The 16,666-nt window shown below is 39.1% G+C and overlaps 1 protein-coding gene across 3 annotated transcripts in view; it reads right to left on the minus strand.

Annotated features, from left to right (window-relative positions):
• Window positions 1–230: 230 nt before the first annotated feature.
• Window positions 231–16,666, minus strand: part of inpp5d (inositol polyphosphate-5-phosphatase D) — a 92,716-nt gene continuing 76,280 nt past the window's right edge. For all 3 annotated transcript variants that reach the window (XM_062976410.1, XM_003218437.4, XM_062976411.1), the window contains exons 22-28: window positions 9,424–9,511; window positions 7,736–7,885; window positions 5,969–6,059; window positions 5,492–5,611; window positions 4,466–4,717; window positions 2,779–3,346; window positions 231–1,582 (exon numbers count right to left, since the gene is read on the minus strand). In XM_062976410.1, the coding sequence (XP_062832480.1) occupies window positions 1,580–1,582; window positions 2,779–3,346; window positions 4,466–4,717; window positions 5,492–5,611; window positions 5,969–6,059; window positions 7,736–7,885; window positions 9,424–9,511 (1,272 nt within the window). In that variant the 3' untranslated portion in view covers window positions 231–1,579. The remainder of the gene's footprint in view (window positions 1,583–2,778; window positions 3,347–4,465; window positions 4,718–5,491; window positions 5,612–5,968; window positions 6,060–7,735; window positions 7,886–9,423; window positions 9,512–16,666) is intronic.

Consider the following 16,666-nt stretch of genomic DNA (forward strand, 5'->3'; position numbering starts at 1 on the left):
CAGACCCTGCTTAGCTTCAAAAGTTCAGGTGGGATTAGGTACCCCCAAGGTATTTAGATCACATAGACAACTTACAAATATTTCCCTGATCAGTAAAGGTTCTTAACTAGGCAAGGAAAATGTTTTATTTTCATCAAGCTGTTTTGAGCAATAGAATCATGAGATGTAAAAATGACAAAGAAGGACACCAGTGTAAATGCTGCATGAATTAGTAACCCAAAACAGATAACTTATTATAATTAGTTTTATTTAATTTTAAAGGAATTAATGCTATTTAAAATTTCAGCAACATGGGAAAGCAGCAAAGATGGCATTATAAATAGTACAACTCTATAGCAAAACTGAGGATAAAAATCACAAATTAACACACACAAAAAAATCAAACGAAAATTAAACATCAAATGAAGCCAACATTAATCTATTACAAATGCTACTAATGATGACGAATACTGAGAGTTGTAGTACAACATTGTTTGGAAAAACGCTTTTTGGTTACCTCTGCTGTAAGATATTTTGCTTGGGAAGCAAAATATAAGTTTAAAAAAAGACTGACTGACTTTAGTGATCATTTGTATTTACTTCATACTTGCACCTGAAGATGATAAACAAAGTCCTCCAAACAGAACTTCAGATGAGATAATCAACATCATCCAATCCTTAGAAGTACCTGGGACTGATTCTACTGCATGTTATCAATCTGGGATTTACATAATTACTGTACTTACTTGAGCATAATGTGCCATCGAATGTAATGCACATCTCAATTTTGAAGGTGTGCAGTATAAAAAAAGGATTTGGTGTTGAATATAATGCATGGTGGTGGTGGTTGGGAAAAGCCTGTTGGAAAACTTCCCATCAGGCCTGATGAAGGGGCACAGTTTCCCATTAGCCTTTTCATGGTCACCACCAGATTCCACTTGTTTTCGCAGCCAGTCACTTCTTCATCCTCTATCCCCAGCCAGGATACCCAGTGGCGTAGGTGGGTTTACGTGCATGATTCTAATGTACCATGAAATCTAAAGCACACCTCAATGTTGGCAATGTAATTTAGCTTAAAAAGGTGTGCATTAGATTTGAATAAATATGGCATTTGAGGTGGATCAGATGGTGGATTATGTTGCCAAGGGACACCCATTTATAAATTCAGAAAATCCATAGTTCTTTGGTCTTGTCCTTGTTAAAATATGAGTTGAACAATCTTTATTTCCCCTTCACACTTCTCTGCTGAATAAATCAATGCTATAAAACTGGATTATTTTCTGGAATCTAAAAAAAATGAATCTAGATTATGTTATATCCCATTCCCACCGTTTGTACCAAAAATATTTTCAATCTCCTTTCTTTAAAAAATAAAACCCTGCTAAAATTTCAGTGCAAGAATCTGGTTTCTGATGCTTAGTTGAATTTCAGCCTATATTAGTTCTGTGTTAGATTTCAGGAAATGTATTTATTGATGAACATAGGCGCATTCACTATTTTGCGCAGCAGACCAGATGATATTAACATAAACTCTGGGAAATGTTTATGTTGACTCCCTCCAGGACTCTTCCATGGATCTCATTGTCTCTGATGTTTCTATTCACTGTAAAAAGAAAAAGAACACAGTCACTCCAGTTTATTCACTTAATAACAAGATGCAGGGTAAACAGTCCTGCCACCAAGCCCATTTAGTTTGACTCCTCAGTAAAAGTCTGCCTGACATAGGTTATCCTTTCAGTAGCACTGCTACAATCAGCATAGCATTTTGCATCACAGGAGTATGCAATCCCATCACCATGGAAAAATAGTGCCATGGTGGGTTTCATCTAATCTAAGAATTAATCTAATCTATGAAGAAATTGGGTGGCAATAGTGAGGAGAAATATAGCTAAAGCAATCAAGAGATTTAATGTAAAACCTGACTAAATAATATCAAAAAGATTTTATGGAAATCCCATCTATATGCCCATAAGCTAAGTTCATCCTACAATTAGAGGGGCGGAAAAGGAAGAAACAAAAAAACCCTATGCTGCAATCAGAGAGAAAATTGTTCACCTTCCCTCCCCGACAAAAAAAGAATATGTTGGCAATTGTAGGTAAATGGAATGCCAAAACAGGAAATGAAGCATGATCAAAACTTGTAGGTTAAATTGACCCAGGATGAAGAAATGAACCAGAAGAGCAACTGATTGGATTTTGTGAAGCAAAAGTTTGTTTATTGCAAAAACATTCTTTGGGCAATCAAAAAGGTGACTGATAGCCAATATAGAAACCAGGCAAGAATAACATGGTAAAGCTCCATGCTGTCTGCAAAAACAAGATCAGGAGCAGACTGTGGCACAGATCCTGAACTGTTAATGTCAAAAATAAGAGTAAAGCTAAAGAAAAATGCAACATCTATGTGGCAAAATACAACCTGAAGAACATGTGTGACATGACCTGTGGATAAGTCAAGGGTCATTCCACAGAGAGGGGAAAGCTCCAGAGCTGCCTCAGGGGGGAAGTCATCGCTGGCTGTTGGTGCCATTTTCCTGCCCAGGCATTCAAAAAAAGCCAGAGACAACATCATGGCAGAGAAAGTAGAGGGGATCAGTGCTTCTTTTAGTTCCTTCTGGGAGAGACTAAGGTCTTGCCTTTTGCCACTTTGTTCAGAGAAGTGGATGGGCTTTATTCAATAAATGTTAAGCTACAGAACACATTCTGGTCCATGGATAAACTGACTCACTTTTAAGGCTGATTTTTGACAAAATTTTCTAGACTTATACATGAATAAATAAGGTGTTTCTATCTTAAACCCACCGGCACAATGGTCCTGCTAATAGCCACATCTTCACTTTGGTGCTTTCTATTGTGTGGAAGTTCTGAACACTCTCGATAATCACGCCCTTTGAGGTTCTGCATGTCAAGTACTAACTGGCTTTTTGATGGAAGAGGGGGTTTACTTTGTCCTACTTCAGATCTTGAAAATTTGACAGGTTTCTTGAATGCTGGTACCCCAGGTTCTGAACTGGCACAGGGTCTCTGCCTGTTCTGAGTCTTTTCAATCAATGCAGTCTTTTCTTCAGACTGGTTGGAACAAGTGTATGACCGAAATCTGGGTGCAGGGGCTGGGAAAGGCAGAGAAGATTGTTGCTTGATAGAAGACTTGATGGCATCTCCCTCCTGTAAGTTGGTGAAAGGAAAGCTCTGTTCAGGAAGAACTGGGAGTTCTTTTCGTATCGCCTTGAAGAATTCCTGTTCCCTCTTAGACTGTAGCTTATCCTTGGATTTTCCAAAGTCATAAAGTGGGTTGTCAATCATTTCTGGTTTTGAGAATGCTTCTTCAAGTAGCAAGGGTTCTGTCATGCTTTTTCTCACCTCAGAATATCTGCAATGAGTTGGAGAACAACCAAAGGGAAATTGAGTTCAGTGTAAACCATTAGGTAGAGTAAATACGATGTGTAAATAAAGTAAATAAACAAATGTCTCAGCCAACTAGCTTAAACATCTGGAATGGGCCTAATTTGTTAAAACTCAGTATTCTATCTGTGTACTTCAGAGTGACAGAAATATTACATTGTATGAATTAGGTAGGGTTTCTGATTATGCTGGACTGCAAATCATGGCACTCTATGACTGGCTATGCAGGCTAAAGTTGGTGGAAAGTAGAGTTTGGTAGCATCTGTAGACCTGCACAGTTCCCATCGCTGCTATATCTATACTTCTCTAGCACTTACTTTTCAGTAGCCACATAAAAGATCAATTTATGTAATATTCAAAAAGGAAGCATTATATACAAAAAAGAAAGCAGAAATATTGATGGCATTTTCAACTTAGCAATGACACCTTGTTTATATATTTTGGAAGCTACTCTGCATCTGGGAGTAAGGAACAATATAGATCAAATAAATACTTAAATAAACAATTTCCTGATTATTGCTGTTCCACTACACTGCAAACACCAATGGCACAATAATGAATTTCTTTCTCCCTGCAGAGGAAGCAGTATATTCCTACATAAGTGAGGGCAGCTTTGGCTCGGCATCTTTGCACTGCAGCTCTCTTACCATTGCTTATGCTGACTGAGAGTGATGGGAGATGTAGGCCATAAATATCTGAAGGACCACAGCAATTCACCTCCTTCTACCACATATCAAAAACCTACTACTTGTTGAGGAAGCGCTGTATCTCCATGCCATATAAAAAGAATCTTATTTCTCATTTTAGCTTCCATAGTTCAGAATTGAGCAGCTTGTGTTCCTCCAGATGCTGTTGGCCTACAGCATCCAGCATCACTTGCAACTGGCTCTGTTGCATGGGGAGAAAGCAAATTGCAGTCAAAAAACATCTGAAATGACACAATTTGCCATTTTGGCTGTAATTTAAAAGTGATTGCCTTACCCCTACTTCCCGGAAGCTGCTACTAATTTAACACTTTGGTGACTTACTCTACTAAAGTGTAAAGGAAATGTGATGAAACTAGAGTATCTGTAACCAAAAAACTCACAGCTGATCTTTTCGTTTGGTTGTTGTTTGAGTGGGTGCTCTTGGAGACCCTGGTGACAGACTCGATGGTGTGGTGGGAGATTCTAGACTCATCAGAGAAGAGCTGTCTTTTGATTGTGGATCATAACTCCAGAAGGCAGGTACTTGGTCTGGTGAAGGAATCTGTTTAAGCTGACCTGTTGCAGGGAATGATTGAGAGGCAGAGGGAACCCGTACGTAGCTGGGATTGTTGATATCTGTGACAGCTGTACTGCTGAAAAGGGTGATGGAGGAAAAACGTAAATAATGTTCACAGAAATGGAATTATCACAGAAAAAAGCTAATCCAGATTCTAGATGATATGCTTAGTTTAAGGCAATGGAGCTACTTGTAATATGGAAATTTTTGGACTGCCAATTCCAGACTATACAATAACAAAAAATTAATCTACAAAGGGAAATATTTTTTACAACTTTAATGCCTCACTAAACAAGACTGTTAAAAATTTCATATTACTTTTTTCTTGTGCAAAATGGTCTGCAAAGTTGTATTTTCCAAGATGGCAGAGAAACTAAGGGTTGCATATAGAACCCAAACTCATGGGAAGTACTGGATGCAATCCTTTGGCAACCAACCTGAGCTCCCAACCAGACCTTCCCAAGCTAGTAAAAGCAAACTTACTTTCTGCTGGATATTGCCATCCGCTGACCTCTATTGCACTAGCAAAAACTCCCGCCAGCCCTTTATCTTTATCTCCTGGGAAAATACTGCCATTAAACCTGGAAGGTTTCTCAGGGTGTTCAATATAAATCAGAATAGGAATCCTACTTTAGAACATGTACTAATTGCACCACAGGGACAGAGATTTTCAGCTAGGGTTACAGCTACAGAGTAAAGGGTTGACCTCACTTCCTGCATGATACAGTTGTCCTGGAAACCTCGCACCTTCCCCACTCAGAAAAAACAAAACCATTATAAATGAATGTTCCTGATTGGAGAGCAAGATCAGTCAATGTTTACTTTCTCTAATATGAAATTATGAAGTTACCGTAAGAGTTCTTCTTTGCACGGCTCATCCAAAGACACTGCGGGAGTTCCTCGAAAACGAGCAATAGCTGCTGCTTCTTTGGCCACCAAGTGAGTAGATTTTCTGTTGGACAAAGCAGCCCTTTCAGGAAAAGGCAGGTTAGTGAGCATTAAAATCTGTGTCTGTTTTTCTCAAACTACTACTACTACTAATAATAATAATAATTATTATTATTACTATTTACTTTTTTATACCCCGTCTGTGGGGACTCAATACTATTAACATAGTTCCTTGCGTCTCCAAGCAGCTGTTTCTCTACTTTCCATTACTTTACTAAGAGAAAGTTCTTAACATGTTCAGTTTATATTTTTTGTTTGCTAGGAAAGGCTGTGTGGAAACAATCTCCCCCAGATCAACTCGTTTATTTGCACTATACACTTCTGCTTGCAAATCCTGATCTGCCTTTTAAACTCATGCAATTAGCCTTCTGAAACCTACCTATTCGTCTGCTCCCACTCTGTGATACAGTCTACACAGCCCTTCACTGTTTTTTGTCCAGAAGTCTCATCCCGTTCAATCTTTACAAAATCTGAAGGAAACAAACATACAATAAGTATGAGTATAGGTTACAGGTGTACAATTTTCAGATTCTAAATATCTGAAAAGTGAATCTCTGTTCTCAGTGTCAAGGCTAGTGATATTAATTTGGTTTGATTTACTTAATTCACCAGGGAAACAATATGTTATACCTCAGGCCCATAGTGACCACTGTATTTGCTTAAACTATTCTGCAGAAAGAGGAATAGAAACCCTGGTTTGTTTGTTTTGGGGATTACAGTTCTAACACACACACACACATGGCGACAGTCATGTCAAATTCCGGAAAGCGAGGTCCAGGGTTAGGCTAGTCTACAGCTCCTCCTTTCTATGGGCTGCATCAGACAGGGTAAATTTAGTATCCTAGGACGCTTTCACCCTGTCTTGGGCACGGAACCCCACGCTGGACATCACACGACGTTGTGTGACTTCTGGCAGAGTCCCTGCCACCAACTGTCAGAGGCTTCCCCATCAACATGGGAGCCTACCCGTGTTGTGCTGGCTTCAATGGGGTTAACATGGGTCCTCTTTAGAGGTAGAATGGCTGAAGCACACTAGTAGTTTGACAAGGCTGGTTCTACACTAACTCTATAATGCAGTCTGAATTGCACTGAGCTGCATTATATGATCAGTGTAGAACCATAACATGCAGTTTAATGCAGTTCAAACTGCATTATATGGTCAGTGTAAAACCAGCCTCAATTAACGTTGGGTGGGAAGAGCAGCTCCAAGATGTGGGAGCAAGAACCTGAGTAGGAGCTCTGGCTGAAATCAGCAAGGGAAGTATCTGTTCAGGAGGAACCAGCTGTTCAAGAGGTATGCAGCCAGATGTTTGCTATGCTAATAAATTCAGGGTCCTCTGTCCATTTTTAAACAGATCTGGAGACCCTCTTTCCAGCTTTAAAACTGAAAGAGAAAAGTAGCAGAACACTGAAGTCTATGTTACTCATCACTAGACAGAGGGCTCCCTCTCTCTGTTCATTTTCTGGAAGCAGGAAAAGGAAACCTATCACTGAATTCTCTGTATAGCTCTCATATGAAGGGGAAGAAAATACCTGCTGACTTTAGAAGCCACAAAATGCTTTACTTACATATTGTTACCAAGATTTTTCTTTAGTATTTTTCCAGTGACTTGGGCTCACACATTACATTCTTCCTGCAAGGAGGCTGCCTGAAAATATCTCCATCCCTACCCTCTCTATGGATCTGTGTGTATCATAACCCAAAAAGACAGATTTTCCCCCTTCGTGTAAAGTAAATATATTATGTACGCATTAACTCAAACACATCAAAATGCATGCTATTAATCATTCACTGCCATCACTATCATTGTCCTTTGTCCAGGAGAACCATACAGAGAGTCTAAAATTGAAATGAATTCAAGCTCTTCAACCCAGCAAATTGAGAGAGTGCTTTCCAACATTAACAGGTCCACTGTAACTGCTACAAAAACCAATTATCCACTTATGATGTACTCAAAGGAAGGATCTAATATGGTATTGCTTTTTTCTCCCTTACCATACAACAAAACATTCAGAATGTATTGGTTCAGGAGGAAAAGAAGGTACAGCTTCACAACAATTTTGAGCAGTAGGAGTAATCTACCTGGGACCACTCTTAAAATGCTTCTTAGCTAAGATTATGATTTCAGTTGCGTCATTGCCTTACCATATAGTTTTTCTCTCTGTTTCCCTTGGGATGTTTGTAATTTAAATTCCCCTTGGAAAATGCCAGTAATTTCTCCATGGTGTGTTAATATAGTTTGGATAGGCACTTGGGATTCAGTAGCTCCACTTCGAAGGGCAATGCAACCTTCACCTAGAGAATGAGGAGGGAACTGATTTTGATAAAAGGGAAATAAATATATCGTGTCCCATTTTGGGAGAAAGGAAAAAAATGGAAATGAAATAAAAGAATGATTGCACTGTAAGACTGCAATCTCATATACCAAGTTTAGAAATGTGTCATCAGAGTGTGTTAGACAGCGACTCACAGCACACCTTATCAATGGCTACTGCAGATGAAAATTACTTTCAAAGAACATCTGGAGGCTGCATTGTTCTCATCCCTGCTATATAACCTCCCCCCAGCAGTGAGACTAACTATTTTAGTAGCCATATACCAGATTGTGCTATATAGCAGTCCAAAAAACAAGTAAAATGTTCATGCCAAAGTCAGCTTAGTACTGAGCTCTGATTTAAATATATTGGAACCACTCTGTAAACCAGCCATGGAGAGAAAGTAATGATATGTAAAACACACTGCAAACACAAAGAACACAAAGATAAATTTTACTCTCACTACAGAGCAAACACAATATTCTTATTCTAATAGAGTGATGGGAAACTGTCCTTCCAGACACTTTGGCATAGCAGCAACAACAATTTACTAAGATGACTGAGGTTAGTGAGAGATGTAAGCCAAAAAATATCTGGAGGGATAAGGTGTACATACCCCTTCAGTAACTATCAAAAGTGTAATACCTGGTGGGATAGCATTTACATGTGGTGGAGTGGGTGAGAAGAATGTATGGTCCTGCAGAGTTGTTAGACTACAACTCCCATAGCGCTAGAAATAGTAACTAAATATATGGGGTTGTGAGATTTCAACAACATCTGAAGGACTACAAGCTGCCTATTCCTGAACTGCAAAAACTAAACATGAACTTAGGTTTAGGGCTGCTATGTAAAATATAAGACAGGGCTCCAGTATCTTTAATGGATGTGTAGAAAGGGATAGTTCAGCAAGGTTTGCTTGTCACAGCATGGCTGTTGAAGGTATAAGAGCATTATCTTTGTATTTTACCTGGCAACTTCAATGAGATGCTATCAGCACTGCAGTCTCACTTCCATGCCTCCAGATAACAATATCATATTATCTAATTAAATATAGCCTGCTTCACTAGTGATTTACAAGCCTGAGAAATACTAATTTCTGTACAACATATTTTTATTAAGCAGTTGTCTTTTGGAGAGAATGGGGGTGGTGGTGGATATACTGATGGAGAGGATGCTCCTTGTTTAAAGAATTATATCCAGAGGCATCCTGAAACTGTGGCTCTCCAGCTGTTAAGGCCTCCAACTTCTAAAATTCCTGCCCATTGAACAAGCTGGCTAAGACTTCTTGGGGTTGGAGGCCCAAATAGCTGAAGGACTGCAGTTTGAGGATGACTTGTCGAGAGAGAGCACCACAGGTAGCAATGGGGGTTATATTGTACTCATCAATAATAGGACAAAAACCACTACAGCACTTCAGAGTTTGCAATTTTCTGCTGTTGTTCTCCCCCACACTCAAACATTACTTTAAAAATGTAAGTAGAGCTTGAGTCATATATAAACTTTAGGGTAAAGGCTTACCGTAAGATTCATCACTATCTGATGATTTAATGCTGATCAGAATATGTTGGTCCAGTAAATACTCTGGATCTGAAATAATTGGTGTAAGCTGCAAGAAAAAGCTCCAAGAGTTTAGTCAAACCAGAAATGGAAATGTATAAACAAAATCCTTCCCCATGAAAACTTATTTTTCTTTTTCAAATGCATTTGTACCAAAAATGCTATTCTACATGTAATTACATAGCAGTGAGTTCCATTATATTTAATAAATATAGTTATGAAAAAACTTGCGTGCTATATTAGTCTAAGGGCACTTTCACCACTAAATTGCATGAAGAATTACAATGACAGAAAAAACTGAGCTGCAATTCTGGAACTTCATGATCTCAGTCTAAATCTGATCTTTGTTATGAAATCACTGGCTTCATGGTGAAGGTAAGGTGATGCTAGGCCAGTTACTCATTCTCTCTCTTGGCCCCAGTCCTTGACCTAATAAAAGCAGATATTGTTATCTCATAGAGTTGGGGTAAATACAAAATAAAGCCTATCCAAATGTTTTAAATATTCAAATACAACATATAAAATGCTAAATCCATGGGCTGGCATGTCTGTATCAAGTAAACAAGGGCATTCTTCCTAACTTTAATGACTTGGAATGACTTACAGCTTCACTTCTGGTAGCAATATGAATTAACAATCATGGCTCTACACTTTGGAGGAAAGGTCGAGAGCACCAGGTTGGGCTGCTCCTCAAAAGTCACTTGGAGGCAACATAGCCTCCTAATCTTCAGCAGCTATAAATCCTTGCTTTAGACCAGTGGTTTTCAACTTGTGGGTCTCCAGGCATTTGGCCTACAGCTCCCAGAAATCCAAGCCAGTTTACCAGCTGTTAGGATTTCTGGGGGTTGAAAGCCAAAACAGTTGGGTACCCACAGATTGAGAACCACTGCATTAGACTCTGGACTAATGGCCAATGGGAGAAGATGCTCATCAGACACTGTCTGGACCATGCTAAAATCTATTGTTCTCTATCATCAATCTTTCCCTGGCCACGTTTGCCCCAAAACCTAACCACTGGCCAGCTTACATGATGTCTCCATCTGAGATCCTGTTGGACTCTTCCTTCCATTAATAGGAGCCTTCTGATTTACAGATCACCCTCTAGAAGTAGGTACCACCCTAACTCTCAAGCACCTGTACGATAGAAAGTGTGTGCAGTGGCTAGAGACTCTGGTTAAAGAGCAAAGACAGCAATGGCTTAGAGCAGGGGTCCCCAAACTAAGGCCCGGGGGCCGGATGCGGCCCTCCAAGGTCATTTACCTGGCCCCCGCGCTCATTTATAATATATTTTAAATCAGTTTTAATAATATAATATATTATATATACATATGATATTGATAATATTATCATGTTATACAATGTAATACTAATAATAATACCATATAATAATATTAATTACATGTTATATATTACATATAATATTACAGTATAGTGGTATAGTTCAATATAGTAATATATAATGCTAATATTTTGCTATTCTAATAATATAATATATTATATGTACATACAGCTGCTCTGAGTCCCCTTCGGGGTGAGAAGGGTGGGATATAAATGTAGTAAATAAATGTAGTAAATGAATAAATAAATAATTTTGGACTTAGGCTCCCCCAAAGTCTGACATGACTTGAAGGCACACAACAACAACAATCCTAATTAAGGGTTGTTGTATGTCTTTCGGGCTGTGTGGCCATGTTCCAGAAGCATTTTCTCCTGACGTTTCGCCCACATCTATGGCAGGCATCCTCAGAGGTTGTGAGGTATCAACCTCTGAGGATGCCTGCCATAGATGTGGGCGAAACGTCAGGAGAGAATGCTTCTGGAACATGGCCACACAGCCCGAAAGACATACAACAAGCCTGTGATCCTGGCCATGAAAGGCTTTGACAACACAAATCCTAATTAACTTGACTATCTCACTGGCCAGTAGCAGGCCCACACTTCCCATTGAAATCCTGATAGGTTTATGTTGGTTAAAATTGTTTTCACTTTTAAATATTGTATTCTTTCGTTCTACAAGTAAGACATGTGCAATATGCATAGGAATTTGTTTGTATTTTTTTTTCAAATGATAATTTGGCCCCCCAACAGTCTGAAGGATTGTGGACCGGCCCCCTACTTAAAAAGTTTGAGGACCCCTGGCTTAGAGAAACAATCTAAAGACTTTCATATAGGAACTCCATTCTAAGATAGATAAATTATTCAAGGTGCTAATCTAAGATGGCTTAATTTTAAGGGAGATCTGAGAAAAGATTGATGAGAAGAGAACAAATAGAAAAATATTCATAAAAGTATCAATTTACATCACAGAAAGGTCAGGTAGAGAAGAAGGGAGAATGCTTTGGGTCATTCAAACTATCTCACCCTATGGCTACCACCTTCTCTGAGACGTTCTTGATTCTTCAGTTACAAGCATTGTGGCACTTCCAACATAGTAATAGGCACAACTGACAGATTAATTGATTAAATGCCAGATGACTCATCAACAAGAAAAACTATGATTAATAAAAGGCTGAGCTTTTTCCTTCATTTTCTCTCTCTTCCCTCTCTCCTTTAACAGCTTTATCATGCATTCTCATTCCACACACAAGCATTTGCTTTATGGATCAGAGGTCTGCAGCTAAAGATCTGGCATGGTATCAAGATGTGACCTCTGTAGCTCCTGTCCATATCGTGATCCCAAATGTAAGAAAAAGAGAGGATGAATCTCATCATGTATCCTTTTTTGGTTTCCCCCTGACAACAAGTCTAGTTGTGTCTGACTCTGGGGGTTGGTGATCATCTCCATTTCTAAGCTGAAGAGCCAGCATTGTCCATAGACACCTCCAAGGCCATGTGGCTGGCATGACTGCATGGAGCGCCGTTACCTTCCCACCAGAGCGGTACCTATTGATCTACTCACATTTGCATGTTTTTGAACTGCTAGGTTGACAGAAGCTGGGGCTAACAGCAGGAGCTCACCCCACTCCCTGGATTCAAACCACTGATCTTTCAGTCAGCAAGTTCAAAAGCTCAGCAATTTAACTTGCTGCATCACTAGGGCTCCTATCATGTATCCTACTGACCAGGAAAACCGGGCTCCCTCTAGGCCAACTATGATCCGTTTTCCTTCCTTTTCCAGCATTTCATTCTTTGCACTCTGCGTCTCCTTCTCTTCAACTAATCCTACTACCACCCGCACTTTCCTAGTACCATCTGCTTGTTCTGTTCTTCTCCACATCACGGTAAGAGAGCAGTGCAAATCAATGGTATCCAGAAACTTTTAGGTTCAAAGCAGCTCTGGCTCTGGCAATTAGCAAGCCTTAGTCTCATACTACACATGCCAACAGCAGTCAAAGAACCTTTGGATTACCCAGATAGGAGATTTGGGACTCCCTCACTGGATGCCAATGTAACAGCTTGTTAAGTGGAGGAAAATCAATAATTAATTATTGTCCTTTCTCATATTATTATGTAGCAGCCTAGAATGCCTCATACCATGTACAACTAACTGGGGTTACTACATTTCTTTGGCAGCATTTCTTTGGAAACCCCTTTAAGGACACCAGCTGGAATTTCATTTTAACATGTTCTTCCATCTCTGCTATTTAATTACCCATATGTTCATTTAGTGCAAGGATTTGGAGCAGTGTCCCGAGAAAGCTTTTTGTAGCCTATCTAGAAGTAAAAATATCTCCCAAACTAGGGCATTTGAGGGCAAAACTGAAAGAGCCAAAATTCATACAATTATTAATTATATGATTGGCTTTTGAAAGTAAACTGCAAATAAGAAAACTTTGATATAGTTTGGGACCACGAATAGGCAATAGGATTTCATCCAAATCTTTCCCATGTCTGCTTTCTTTCCAATGCAAATTACAAGTATATACTAGTTTAGTGTTCACTGTGGAGGATGAAAGTTATGAACCATTTGCCTTCAAATTACTTTATGTGAAATGACTACAGAACGGCCTTAGACTACGATTTCTGGATGGCACGATTTTAAGATTAAATGCAATTTTAAATGTTTAATATGTATTAATTTTTAATTCAATTTATTTAACCTTATGTTTTGTATGTGTTTTTAAGGTATTGAATAATTGCCATATATAAATCGCCTTGAGTCCCCTTCGGGGTAGAGAAAGGCAGGGTATAAATAGGGCAAATAAATAAATACTCATGCAATTGTAAGTTGCATGAGTATTGCATGAGGTGTCTCATCTAGTTTGATTGCAAGCTTTTCATTATCTGGAATCTGACCCAGTTAGTGAAGTTGAACTTTGCACTGCAAATGATCTAGATGCTTTTCTTCCCAGTAGTAATCCTTGCCAGAAAAAAATCTGCAAGGATGTTGCCCAGGAGACGGCAGGAAGTTTTGATGTTTTTAGCATCCTTGTGGGAGGCTTCTCTCATGTTCCCGTATGGAGTTGGAACGGATAGAGGGAATTCATCCGCGCACTTTCTGGGTTGGATTCGAACCGGCAACCTTTAGGTCAGCAACCCAACCTTCAAGTCAGCAGTCCTGCCGGCACAAGGGTTTAACCCACTGCGCCACCGGGGGCTCCTACCTGTTGGAGATGCCTTGCCCTCATCCTTTTCTCACCACTAGAACACAGAGCTCAGAGGGACACTTCATCGTGATCCCAAATGTAAGAAAAAGAAAGAATGAATCTCTTAATGTATCCTACTGACCTGGAAAACTGGGCTTCCACTAGGCCACCAGAAAACTCTTTAGAGGGCTTTTGGGAGTCTGATTCTTCTAAAAAAGAGGCTGTGGGTGAAAGGGGATTCACTACTGTCCTATTTGCTGCTTCTGTACATTAGGACTGAAAAACATGGGGAGATTAAAACTCCATCCTCTATTTCTCATCAGGATTACCATGGGGAGTGAAGAAATTTTTACCTCTTCCTGCTTCCATGCTTTTACTGTTGCTCAAACAAACCCCACTAGGACCTCCGTATCATAGAAATCTTGGGAATGCACAAAACTACAGATAATGGCAAACACTTTTGAAATAGAAGACTTCTGGCTCAAGTATACCATAGTAAAGTCACATTTAGTGGGAGAGTTGTTGGAAAAGAAAATTAAAATTCACTTATGCGTATAATCTAAAAGAGAACTGGATGAAGATGTTCTATAGATGGCATCTAACTCTGAAGAAACTGGGTAAAACAAATAATAAATCAATTGAAAATTCTTGGAAATGTGGAGAAGAGGAAGGATCATACTTTCACCTCTGGTGGACATGTAAAAAAGCAAAAGAATTTTGGAAAATGATTCACGAAAACATACAGCTGATTCAAAGTATCAACCTCCCCAAAAGACCAGAAATATTTTTACTAGGCATCTCAGAGATAACACCGGGATCCAACGATGAAAAAATACTGACCTTAACTACCACGGCAAGAATAGTATATGCAAGATACTGGAGACAAAATAAGATACCCACAACAGACGAATGGCTAGTGAAAGTAGCCAAGATCAAGAATATGGATAGGCTCGCTTTCCTCATCTCCAAACAACACGGAAAAGCAAGAAAGGAAACCGACTGGAAGCAATTAAACAAATTCTTAACACAGAGAAAAAAAAAAGAAATGGAAGAAGAAGGATCCATTTGAGAACTACCTAATCAATCAGAAGAAACTCCTCCCAACCAAAAGAGATCTACGGAAGAAGAAGCAACCAGGGAATGGAGAAAATAGATTGCCGGAAATCACGACACATGAGCACACCCCTCTGAAATTGATCCGGAAGCAACCCACCTCCCCCTTTTTTCTTTTTCTTATTTTTCCTGACCCCCCTTGCCCCCTTCCCTCTTCCCACTTATATCTAGTCTGGCCATCCCCACGTTCCCCCCTTTTTTGTTTCTATTTTTACGCCCCCTTTTTAATATTATGTAAAAAAACTTGTTTAATAAAGATAATATAAAAAATAATTAAAAAAGTAAATTTACATTGGAGGGTCTAGAAAATGCTTAGAAAAGACATATAGTAAAGTCTCGCTTATCCAATGTTCTGGATTATCCAACGCATTTTTGTAGTCAATGTTTTCAATACATCGTGATATTTTGATGCTAAATTCGTAAATACAGTAATTACTACATAGCATTACTGTGTATTGAACTACTTTTTCTGTGAAATTTGTTGTATAACATGACGTTTTGGTGCTTAATTTGTAAAATTGTTTAATAGGCTTTTCCTTATTGCCTCCTTATTATTCAACATATTTGCTTATCCAACATTCTGCCAGCCTGTTTATGTTGGATAAGTGAGACTCTACTGTACATATTTTGTTGGACATGGGTTAATGAAAATGTGGATAAAGATCTCATGGATGAGCGGGGGGGGTCATCTTGTATATACCAAGATGAACATTTACCATCAATTACACAATGGCTAGAAGATTGTACTGCTTTGTAGACACAAGGAGATGTATTTTATAGGTCCCAGTTTCAAGGCAATGTATTTTTAGAAACATGATTATATTAAAGTATATACCTAGCTCATATTCATATCCTTTTTATTTCTCCTTTACTTCTACTTCTTACCTTCTCTTTTCTCTCCCCTCCTTTTTTTATCATATTCACTATTATAGTGCCCCCTTCCCATGCAATGATAATCAGGACAGCTGTTTTTTGAGACCCCTTCTACACTGCCATTAAATCCAGATTGTCTGCCTTGAACTGGATTATCTGGCAGTGTAGACTCATATAATCCAGTTCAAAGCAGATAATATGAATTATCTGCTTTGGTAATCTGGATTATATGGCAGTGTAGAAGGAGCCTCTGTGACTAGTAGTGTCTTTCTAGTCCCGCAGTGACTGTGTGTGTGTGTGTGTGTGTGTGTGTGTGTGTGTGAGAGAGAGAGAGAGAGAGAGAGCGAGAGAGATGTTTCATCCCATAACTATTGACAAAATACTGTCCATTTCTGTTGCAACCAATCTCATCAAAACATAAAAGAAAACTTTTGTCAATTTCACTTCCCTCTCGAACGACAAGGAAGTGAAACTGACAATGGCAAAGTGCTGCAAGATAATGTTCTTGTCTGCAATCTGTCCCTTGGGGACTTGTTACAACACTATTCGCGAGCTGAGGAAGGATAGTGCAAGCAACAATTGGGAATCAGTGTGCATTTAATGTGATTTTTCAGATATAGCCTACATCAGCTTTTGAATCAGCCAATAGGTACATTTCCTACACTGCAAAGCTACAGATGTACTGGCTTTAT

The sequence above is a fragment of the Anolis carolinensis genome, chromosome 3 (genome assembly GCF_035594765.1).
Source record: "Anolis carolinensis isolate JA03-04 chromosome 3, rAnoCar3.1.pri, whole genome shotgun sequence".
In the NCBI taxonomy this organism is placed as follows: Eukaryota; Metazoa; Chordata; class Lepidosauria; order Squamata; family Dactyloidae; genus Anolis; species Anolis carolinensis.